This window comes from Cornus florida, unplaced genomic scaffold, assembly GCF_030987335.1.
Source record: "Cornus florida cultivar Cherokee Brave unplaced genomic scaffold, ASM3098733v1 CherokeeBrave_3.0.0_Hap2_Chr02, whole genome shotgun sequence".
Lineage (NCBI taxonomy): Eukaryota > Viridiplantae > Streptophyta > Magnoliopsida > Cornales > Cornaceae > Cornus > Cornus florida.
This window is the reverse complement of record NW_026775572.1, coordinates 32,962,285-32,973,680: the sequence shown is the minus strand read 5'-3', so window position 1 is coordinate 32,973,680 and position 11,396 is coordinate 32,962,285. Positions and strand designations below refer to the sequence as shown.

The 11,396-nt window shown below is 33.4% G+C and overlaps 2 protein-coding genes across 2 annotated transcripts; one reads left to right on the top strand and one right to left on the bottom strand.

Moving 5' to 3' along the window:
- Window positions 1–289: 289 nt before the first annotated feature.
- On the top strand, window positions 290–2,315 carry LOC132296006 (glutathione S-transferase U7-like). Its single transcript, XM_059794260.1, has 2 exons — window positions 290–821; window positions 1,845–2,315. The coding sequence occupies exons 1-2, from the start codon at window positions 507–509 to the stop codon at window positions 2,313–2,315; spliced, it is 786 nt and encodes a 261-aa protein (XP_059650243.1). The 5' UTR covers window positions 290–506.
- Window positions 2,316–4,130: 1,815 nt separating this feature from the next.
- Window positions 4,131–7,616, bottom strand: LOC132294591 (small ribosomal subunit protein eS21y-like). The gene is made up of 4 exons (XM_059792500.1): window positions 7,502–7,616; window positions 5,826–5,921; window positions 5,601–5,733; window positions 4,131–4,379 (listed from the first exon to the last, which is right to left on the bottom strand). Exons 2-4 carry the CDS (start codon window positions 5,873–5,875, stop codon window positions 4,317–4,319), a joined length of 246 nt encoding a protein of 81 aa, XP_059648483.1. The 5' UTR covers window positions 5,876–5,921; window positions 7,502–7,616; the 3' UTR covers window positions 4,131–4,316.
- Between the last annotated feature and the right edge of the window lie 3,780 nt (window positions 7,617–11,396).

Genomic DNA, 11,396 nt, shown 5'->3' with positions numbered 1-11,396 from the left:
ATTATCAATACGATGTTAATCAGGCCTATTCGTCTGGCCGAATAACCTGACCCAGTTAATTATTATCATCATATGTCTTAAAGTGGATCCTATCATAGACCTACTTTAACTCATATCAAAATTATAATTAGGTTATAAGTGATTCGATTGGCCTATTGGACTGACATTCACTTTGAAAACCATTTTTCCATCAACATACCACACAGAGGCGGCTCAATATAATTTGAGGCCTTAGGCGAAAAATATAAAAGTAACATTTTAATATCTAATATATAGTCAATCTAATTAATATTTTTTGTCGCATAATTAATCTTAGAGTTATACGGCTTATAATGAATGAAAATTGAGGAAAAATATGTAAGGAAAAAAAAATTAAAAAAAAACGTTAAAAGAAAGATAAAAAAACAAAAAAATTTGAAGTCTTCCTCCATTAAGGTACTTTCCAAGAAAAAAAAAAAAAAAACAATACTCCACATAAGAAAACTAAGAAGTAACAGAAGGGAAGCATGGGTAAGTCTGATCTGAAGCTTCTGGGCACAAAAGCAAGCCTCTTCCCATATAGAATTGTGTGGGCACTGAAATTGAAAGGCATTGAATATGAGTTTGTAGAAGAAGATCTGTTCAACAAGAGCCCATTGCTTCTTCAATCCAACCCAATCTACAGGAACGTTCCAGTGCTCATCCATGGTGGAAAGCCCATATCTGAATCACTTGTCATTCTTGAATACATAGATGACACATGGAAACACAATCCTATCTTGCCCAAACATCCTCAACAAAGAGCTTATGCCCGTTTCTGGGCTAAATTTGTAGATGAAAAGGTAACACTTCCTCTCACCATATGATATATGTATTGAATAGCATGTCTTATAATCTCATTATGGTACAGTAACCTTTAGCACTACTATTTTGTTTTGAGTAAATTTTCTCAAGATGGGTATTATTATTATTTTTACACTACAATTTTGTATTTGTTTTCTCCAGTGTGTGTGGGGTACTATATATCCACTTAGGAAGCTGTTATTGATCAAAATTTATTCATTTTTGGGACACATTATTACAGATCTGACCTACAGTTGCTCTGTTTAAGATGACAAATTTTTTTTTTTAGGTGAAATCGATGACTATGATCCCAGAACAACCAACTAGGCTTGCAACAATTATCTCCAAATTATTGAACATTATGCAAAAGATTTTATTTGAAAGGTATTATGCCAAAGTTTTCACTTGGAGATGTATATATATATTTTTTTACACCTAACATTTTCAGGAAAACGTTCAATATCTTCTTTTTTTTGTTTCAATTTTAGAATGTTTTCAGGCCAACATTTCTTTAAGTTTTATAATTTTAATCAATTAAATTATATAAAATTCAGCACATTTATATATGTATAACAAAATAAAACTATTAATATTTTATATAGTGTATAGATTTGTGATGTGTGTGTGTGTGTGTGTTCTCTTTTTCCCCCTGAATCTCTTTTATGACCATAAGTTGTGCAAATTTTTTCATTTTATAGATTTGTAGTGTGTTTGTCTTTTCACTTTTTTTCCTGAATATCTTTTATGATCATAAGTTGTGTTTATTTATTTATTTTCCAAGTTTTGTGGTTTTTTTTTTATTTGGGTAAATTAATCTGATCTTCTCTTCTTGTCCAATTAGGTGCACATGAAACTTTTTATAAAAAATTACTTTGGCACACTTAGTATATACTCCTTCGGTCCCAAAATAGTTGACTGCTTTGTGAATTGATTGTGAATCACAGTTCTCAAAGCACCCAATTATTTTGGAATGGAGGGAGTAAAAGGCTTATGTAGTATACTTGTTATCATCCTTGGTGCAGTTTTGTGAAGCTGCAAGGCAGGCATTTTTTTCAAGTGGAGAAGATCAGGCAAATGGAGTTGAATCGATGGAGGCGGCATTGCGGTTTCTTGAAGGAGAGATTGCCGGGAAAAAGTTCTTCGGAGGAGAAGATAGCATAGGATTTCTTGATATCGTGGTCGGTTGGATTGCATACTGGTTCCAGCTTACGGAGGAAGTAGGTGGTTTCAAGGTAATGGACTCGGTGAAGTATCCTGCATTTGCTGCATGGATCAAGAACTTTCTAGACGTTCCTGTTATCAAGGAGAACCTTCCATTGCGCGAAGATCTACGCCGCCCCTTACAGGGGTTCAAACAGATGGGGCTTGCCAGAGCAGATGATGCTAGAGGACAGAAAGATCAAGAACTTTCTAGACATTCCTGTTATCAAGGAGAACCTTCCAGGGGGTTCAAACAAATGGGGCTTGCCAGAGCAGATGAAGCTAGAGGATAGAAAACAACCAAACCATGCATTACTTTGCATGGCTTTTCTGACTGATGTGTGTTACAGTGTTGTGCCAGAATTTTATTTTATTTTATTTTTCTCTTTCAATTGTCTGAATAAAAAGGTCTCCAGAACATTGTTGTATTCAGCAAAGGAATTATGGAAAGGCATGTTTAATTTTTCATCTCTCTTGGCTAAACCCTCCCCGCAATTCAAAATATAAAGTGGGGTAAATTGCACTAAATCATGGGCAAATATATTCTTTGGATTTTATTTATTTACTTATAAACATAAATATATTTGTTATAAATATACACACAAAATTTAAAACAGAGTATCTGGTTAGAAACATACATATATATGTTATATGTATACACATAAATATTAAGTTCCCTCAAAACTTGCATGGTATTGTGATCCAGTTTGGTATTCTATCCTCATCACAGAATTGCTTTTCTACCATGTTTGAGTAACAATTTGAATTTAGAATTGGAAAAAAATTTGTTTAAAATTTAAAATGAATTTTTTTCAATTCCAATCCGTGGCCAATTTGGTGCTCCAAACGCAACTTCTAGTGAAGAATCTGGTTGATAACTTCTTTGCTTGAAAATTTTGAAGTTACCTCCCCTCGCTCTTTACTTCTAGTTTGGATAATCTGAATCCGGTGAATGAAATTACAGTTCTGTCCTCGTTCTTTTAATGCATTTTAAATCCAAAAAAATCTTACATTGTAAATTATGATTAACAGTTGTACAAAGATTTTTGCCCATCATTGTTCTATAAGCCAAAAAAGTAGAGAGAGAAATTTGTGTTTCTGCGCTGCTTTGTCACTTCGTCTTCAGTCTCGTCCTCAACCTGTTGACCCACCATGACCACCGTCGGCACACCACTCTCTCAGCCAGGTAACGGTCGAAATTCCGGAACCCTTCGCCATTGAATGACAACATTATCGTGCGCGTAACCCGACAACACCCTCAAACCTGCGCACCCCTCCCTCCATTTCTCTTCTCCCCATCCTCACCCTGATCTCCTTCCTCCACTATGGCTCCTGCCCTCACTCCCCTTCTCTCTGTGTCGCCAAATACACTTCCTCTCTCCTCTATCATCTCTCTCTTCACACTCACCCTTCTCTCTACGCTCCTCTCTTCACTCCTCTCCTACATCAACCTTTTCAATTCCCACAAAGTCCCACGCGAACGCAATTCTGTGAACTCTGGCCAACTTTTCGTCATCTCGACCAAGATTTAACCCCCATTGCCGACTCAATCACTTCAAGACATCCTCGACCCGTTGACGCTTCATATTGGGAGGCGGATTCACGATCCAAGAGATGGCTTGCCGTGGGATGCCAAGGCGAAGTTCTTCCTCTACATTCATCCTCCTATTAGTAATTCTGTGAGTTTTTTTGAGACCCGTGGCCTTCATCTTTCTGTAATGGACTTGTACGTATGCAGAACATGTGCATTACAGAACACCGTGTATTTGATAGAAGCTACGAGGGCAATTTGTTTAAAATAGACCTTTTTTTAGGATGAGAGAGAATTGACACGAGTGTTAACTGCTTTTTTAGGATAAGAGAGTAAGCTAGGTGTGCTTGTTACAATGGAAGCTAGGCGTGCTTGTTACAATGGATTTAACTGGAGGGGAGGCGAGTGGAATTATCCAAACTGGAGGGGAGGCGAGCGTAATTTGACCTATTTGCAAAGAGATAACTGTAATTTACCCTAATCTGAAATGTTGTAAGAAGGTGGGGATGCCTAGAGTATCCATTGCACCAACCAAGTTCCTGAAGAACAGAAGTACTACGAAATTTTCAACAAGCTATTGGAAGAGTTAAAACAATGTCATTAAATCCGCAACCCGAAAGAGATTCGTAAGATGCAGAGTCTTTCAAAATTTTAATTCAAAAACTCTAAATTCAATCAGTACATAATATAAAAACTTAGTGAAATCAAAATGGAATCTCAACGGCAAATTGCCCAAAGAGCCAATTCCGAATAGCAATGTCAATTACTGCCGCACTTCAACTTTCTTTTTCTGCCAGAGCCGATCAAGAGCGCTGTCAGCATCTCCCTGCAAATAATTGCCATTTGACAAAGCTCAATGACATCCATATATCAACATATCAACAAAAAATGGAACACATGGCCCACCCAAAAAAAAAAATCTTTTAATCAAGAATAACATGCATTATAAACAAATGTTTAAAGTTGCACATATAGCTCTCAGCATCTACAAATTAAACATCTGATAGTTAAGCGCAATCCCACCAGATTCAAGAGAAAAGTATAATTTCTTTAATTTCATTTAAGAGGATCACAATCCCTTGCACCAAGATATCAATAATAAGTTGACAATCATGTAGCAAGGATCATTATCGGACTCTAAGCACTATTGCGAAAAAATCAATTAAGATGGTTTGACCAACAACTGCACAAGTGAGGGAATGATGAGTACTGCTAACTGAGATTATGAATTTTTAACAGAGCAAAATGGTAAAAACGTATTCATGTAATAATCCTTGGTAGTTGACAAAGGGCCTTATGTATGGCTTCAGTTTATAATAATTATCAAGCTGTCAAGACGATGCAGTGATATTGCAGCAAACTCTCTACTTCGTCTCCCTTCTATCTTCGTTTCTTTTTTGGCTCTCTCAACACCACAAAAAATATTAAACGTAAGGTCAAGTTTTCATTTTCGTCCAAAATCTCTATCACCTCCAATCCTTATATCCAAATAGTCACCACCCTACCTTCGACCAGTCTAAAATCTAAATACAAAAATAAAGTTATAGCAAAAGTGGGGACTTAGGCTATTTTATATAACATTTTTGTTAGACTATAAGGGGAAACACAATAACTAATCCAAACCCCACTCCAAAAACTTTGCAATCTCTCCCTCCTTAAAATTATTTCATGAGCCAATGATTATTATATATCATCACACATTAATTTTCAAGCCCAATATTGTCATATTACTTAAATATGGTTCGCGAATAATCATACAAACCACATGAGGTACCAAATCCCTCACTAAACAACAAAAATTAAGCAACGAGATACCAAATCCCTCACCTTGCTACAACAAGAAATAATTCTACCATATTTGATTTCATTTACTATGAAATCAATTAGACATTCATAGTGAGCTACCATTCAACACATGATGTATCTAAATAAATACTACATCACATAAACTTGTACCACAAACATTTATAAGACGATTAAATGCATGCCGTGCTTACTAAAAACAGGACCAGTGCTTCAAATACAATAGACAATCAAGAGCAGAAACCTGTGCTCGGATAAAACCACAGAGAGCAAAAGTAGAGAATTGAGCAGAGTAACAACCAGCCTCGTCCAAATGCCCAACATTAATCTGGACAGATGCATGATCCTTCGAAGTGATCAGCCTGTTCGTGGCAGAACTGCAACAACATGATGAATAATGGGTAAATCTCTTGTACACCACTCAACAGAAGCAACAATAAGATATAAAAGTACACTCAGAAAAACAAACCACTTCCTGGGGATGTAAAGATCCATGTTTTTTCCCTCATCGTTCTGCATCTTTGCGGATTGTTTCACAGCCCCCAAATTTTAATGATCAAAGCACCTGACATTGATATGACCCAAAAGAAAAGCTTTCATTAAAAATAACCCAACTATCAAGGGGAAATACATATAAAAATTCATTGGCTTGAAAAAATTGAGATGACTAATCTAAAACTTGTAATCTGAAATTCTTATAAAAATCACACACATTTGCATCTAAATTTATATATGTGTATGATATAGGGATGTGCATCACAAGATACATCATTAAAAAATATTTATAAAAGAAAAAAAGTTATATAATTAATATATAAAAAATAAACCAGTTTTTGAACTAGAGTAGCATCTTTGTAAGATCAAGTTCTGAAAGACTCTAGAACTAATTGGCTTTCATAACCTATGTTTATAGGTATCACGAATTCAGAAAAACTTTTTATTTTTATTTTACATATATAATGTAATTCAAATGAAATATATATATATCAGGTTGAGAAAACAATAAGGACCAATAGATACACTTCATGTGAGTCCCTCATGAAGTGTAAGACTATAATATAACTAGATACAATTCATCATTATCATCAAGTTCAACCACACAAATTCTCTTTTTTCATTCTTTTCTATTACAAGCCACATTGCTATTATTTTTAATTTTTAAAAATCATTGTAATTACTAGTTTTAATAAATCCACCTTTTTTTACCAGCGGATAAATGGGTCCCCACAGTATATAATCTTAATACCTAAATCTACTCTCTCTTGTTTTATCACTAATAGGTATTGCTCCTACTCAAACAAATCAATGGAGTGAAAGTCGGGCGAAGGGGTTTAATTTATTTCATTTCCCCCAAAAACTTCTCTCCTCAGAGGGCAAATCCCCCTCCTAGACGTAGGTCTTCCTGGAAGTGAGAACACTGTTGCCCGACTTATAACCCGGTCACTCCCCGACATCTTTCACCTAAAGTAGCTACACCAGTGTTGTCACCGGGGAATCCCCACCCACCACGGAAATGAGAAAATATATTAAAAATAAGGTCTCATCGGGCCTACATCTTGTCTGTCTTCTTTTTGTCAAACAAGTAGTTTTACATCTTTTCTAGTGACTCCTATCATCCATCTTAACATTATCTTCCCCATGTCTGCATAAATCGCCTCTCGGACCTTACTACTTTGTGAGAGAGTTGACTTATGCCCAATTGGCTTGTATAGTATTGCTCAGATGAATACTTGTATAGCATTTGTTCATTTAACAAAACAATAAAGATAAAGAACTTGAATAAACCCATTGATTATCTAAGAATCATACATTTTTTTCCTCAGTATATACCAAATAATCATAAAGTGCAAACACAAATTCTAAAAAATTGCATATAGGTTCAACAAAACGACCAATTCATATCGACTCAGTTCCAAGCAAGATTATAATATATCACCGTGCAACACAACGCATTTATACATGGATATATACAGACGAACACAAATACACAAACAAATATATATACATACAACATGAAAATTGAACAAATTTACAAAGAAAAAAAAAAGGAATTAAAAACAATAGATTCACAAAATCACAACATGAGCACAAATAAAATTATGCGAAATCTAAAGCACAATAGTTCGAGAGAGTGAGAGACGTTACCGAAAAGAAGAGCGAGAGAGAGAGAGAGACTCCAATTTAGGTTCTCCTGAGCTTTTATATCCGTTCGCCAAAAAACCTAGGTTCTGTAAAATGTCTTTTTAAGGGACGAAAATACCCAGAGATTTCTTTCTTAATGACGAAAGAAGGCATTATTCAGGATTTATTTAGTCATGTAAAACGCCGTCGTTTTTCGATTATGCATAAGTCAACTATATTTTCATCAATCCACTGTTAAAGGTGTGTTTGGGTGGCCTCCTGGAGCTGTTAAACGGGCTTCCACCTCTCAAAAGTCATTTTCTAAAAATTAGACTGTTTGGTGATTTTTTGTATGCTGGCTTATTAAAAAGTTGTTCCTCTGTAAGTCCATTTGGCTGAAGCCATTTTCAGAGATTTTAGAACCATTTTAAGTAATAATTATTGTATTCTCTATTTTGTTCTTCGCCGTTTCATTTAATTGCATTCATTTTTTTACCCTTTCTCAACTTTTTTTATTCTCTGTTTGTAGCCACAAAGGTGATTTCCAAAGACATGATCAGTTAAGAGGTTAAATGCAGTTGGGCTTAAGTGAATGCGTGAGAGTTTGGGCTTGTAAAGAGAGAATGATTTGGGTTTATGAAAGATGGGTGAGTTTGGGCTGAATTTAATTTGAATGGGCTAAACTATTATATATAAGAGTTTTATTTGTAAAAATATAGATCTTTCACTGTACGAGTTTGTTCATGAGTTTATCCAGTCGAACTCAATATTATTTAAACTCGGCTCATTTACTAAACAAGTTTAAAAAATATATTTAAGCTCAGCTGGTTTACTTCACAAATGAAGTACAAACCCAAATGGATGGTGTTGAAAGATGGATGTAACAATTATACTAATTCTGCACGAATTAATTGTTATGTATATTTCAAATTCTTATTGGGTTGGGTCTATTTCAAATTCTTATTGGGTTGGGTCTTGAGTTGTATTGGTTTGAGAATGTTTTATTTCACTTGGGTCCAACATAATTGTATTTAAACTCCAAATAAGTATATTCTTGAGAGTTAAATCGAATCACGTTAAATATTGTGTAATGGGGTATAGTTTCCCAACATTTGCCTGCTCGGCAATGATTGATTTTTTATTTATCTATTATTATTGTTGTTGAAGTGTGAGATACACGTGAGACCCATAATAAATAAATAAATAAATATATATATATATATATATATATATATAAAGTTTAGTTGCTTTGGTCAATTAGGGATTTTTTTTTTTTCCATATGATTCACATTAGCACGATCACTGAGTTAAATGCTTAGTTGCCAAAACCAAACCAAAACCTAAAATTTATCTAATTCTTTTATTTAATTCATTAAAAATATATAGAATGTTGAAAACCAAAACCAATTTTATATAAGCTAAAAAAGATTGGGAAAATAGAAAGTGTTGATAATACTAATATCTTGCTTGTCAGGTTATTTTAAAAAATAAGTATTATTTTGGTTCATCTTTTATTTATTTATTTTTTTTAAGAAAAAAATTATTTTAAACCTCAACAATTTTTTTGAAAAATGAATCAAATATTTTTTTTAGGCAAGTCAAAAACATTCCTTATAATCCCATTGAATTTTGAATCATCACGACATGCACAAGGGACCAGGTCAACTTTCACCTGCTTAAGCATATCATCAACATGGACTGCACAATAGTTTGCCATGAAAAATCATCATCCACAATCAGCAAAAGCAATTACTTTGCATTCACATCTAATTTGAGAGAGAGAAAAATACTAGTAGTAATATAATATTTCAAACCAACAAGTATATAAACCCGAAACCCTAAAATTCTCTCTTCTATTTTTTTTTTTTTTTTTTTTTGATAGTTCAAACCGTAAAATTCTTACCAATTAACATAAATCCATTGAAATTCTCAACACAATTTAATAGTGTTCAGCTGATTATAGATCACCCATACTTGTTAAATCCAGCTCATTACCAAAAGCCTGTCTTTAAACATCATCATTCAATTCCCATAGCCTCTCCAAACAGCCCACCTAAATCAAAGAGAAGAAGTTGGTGAGTAAAAATGCTTTCAATACCAAAAATTCTGCCACCCTACATCGATACACCAAACACGGCATATAACGTACATTATGCATACTTCAGTCCTTTAAGACTTAACATGATGTAATTGGAAATGGTAATATCAAAATAAATAATGGGGGGAAATTCATGGTTCTCTCTCTCTCTCTCTCTCTCTCTCTCTCTCTCACACACACACACACACACACGAAATAATAGGGGGGAAACTCCCATTGGTAACTATTAGTCGAATGCATGGACATCTCCAAAATCGTAGGCACTAAGAAGAGAGTGTGCAAACGACGCCCAGTGAAAATTGTTGAAACTTATATGTGTGGACATTTCTTAACCATCTAGACACGTCTTGAGCAAAATATTGATAACTGAAAGAAACATATACAAAGCGGACAATATCTACAAGGATTGGTCGGGTTGGGACAAATGGTATGAGAGCCGATCCCTAATTAGAAATGGAGAGCGCGCACAAGCCCATACAATCAAGTCAGCGAGGATATTAGATCTCAAAAAAGAATGATTGTGACGTTCCACATTGTTTGGAGGAGAAGTTGAGATTTATATATGTAGACACCCATTAACCATGTAGATACGTTTTGAGTAAAATCGTGAACACTAAGATTAAAATGTACAAAGCAGACAATAGCTATCAAGTTAAACACATCAGGTATCGCAATGGAAAATCATCCTTCTAGAGAGTGTCAGCGACCTAATTGGCTTATTGGCATAGTGACATGCGGTTCCTTAATTGTGTTGATTTCATGCAAGGGGGAACACATGAAACGAAATGGTCCAGTTGGCACAATTATATGATAATTGATAGATTCAAAATATTAAAATGATGAACAAATTCAAACTATCATGCAAAAAAGAAGTATAAAGCTTAGCTTAGATTACATTATCATATCATCAAAGATCAAAATAGAAAGAAAAACAAACAGAAGTGGAACTTAAGTTTCAAGACAACACGAAACTCTTTGCGGTCCTGTCTTCGATACGATCATGTAGTCGAGACCAGAGGCGGAGCCAGAATTTTGAGGTTAGGGGGGCCAAAATTATAAGTAGCATTACCTAATTATAACTTTGGAAAAAATATATATATTACGTAGGCAAAAATATTTTACTATTTATTATATTCATACAAAATTATATCTATTTAAACTTTTTGAAATTTTTTATCAAACTTTTTGAACAAACACAAATAAGATTTATGCCAAAATTATAAAAAAAATTCAATTAAATAACTCTCTTTATTTACCGAAAAGGAAAAGAAAAACAAAAATAACTTTAAAAAAAATGTAACAATTGAAAATTTAACAAAACAATAACAATGATAAAAAAAAAAATAATAATAATAATAATAATAATAAAAACAACAACACAAACCAATTAATAAAAAAAAAAAAATTAGATTCTTAAATCATCAATTTTTGTTGATATTCAAAACTTCAAATGAAATTTTTGTTCTTGATTTTGTAAAAATTAATTTCTTATAGAATTCTTATAAAAGTATTTCAATAAAAATGAATAAAAAGAAGGAAAAAAAATTTGATGGAAAGAATCACTGAATTTTAGAATAATAAGGTTATGAAAAGAATCGTGCTTGTAGTCACATTATGGAAAAAACGGTATGTGAGTTAAAATTTTAAGATAGTCACATTAAATTTTAATGTGAATTAATTTTTATTGAGATTCTATAATCGTTAATTAAACCACTATATAAACTATTTTTTGTTAAATTCTAATTAAAGAAATAATTTTTTTTTTCTTAGGGAGGCCAAGTATAGATTTTGTACTATATATACTATATTATTTTATTTTTA

Coding starts and splice junctions, on each gene's coding strand:
- LOC132296006 (XM_059794260.1), top strand. CDS start 507: ATGGGTAAGTCTGATCTGAAGCTTCTGGGCACAAAAGCAAGCCTCTTC. Junction 822..1,844: donor CTAAATTTGTAGATGAAAAG/GTAACACTTCCT, acceptor TCCTTGGTGCAG/TTTTGTGAAGCTGCAAGGCA.
- LOC132294591 (XM_059792500.1), bottom strand. CDS start 5,875: ATGCAGAACGATGAGGGAAAAAACATGGATCTTTACATCCCCAGGAAG. Junction 5,734..5,825: donor CTTTACATCCCCAGGAAGTG/GTTTGTTTTTCT, acceptor ATGTTGTTGCAG/TTCTGCCACGAACAGGCTGA. Junction 4,380..5,600: donor GTGGTTTTATCCGAGCACAG/GTTTCTGCTCTT, acceptor AATTATTTGCAG/GGAGATGCTGACAGCGCTCT.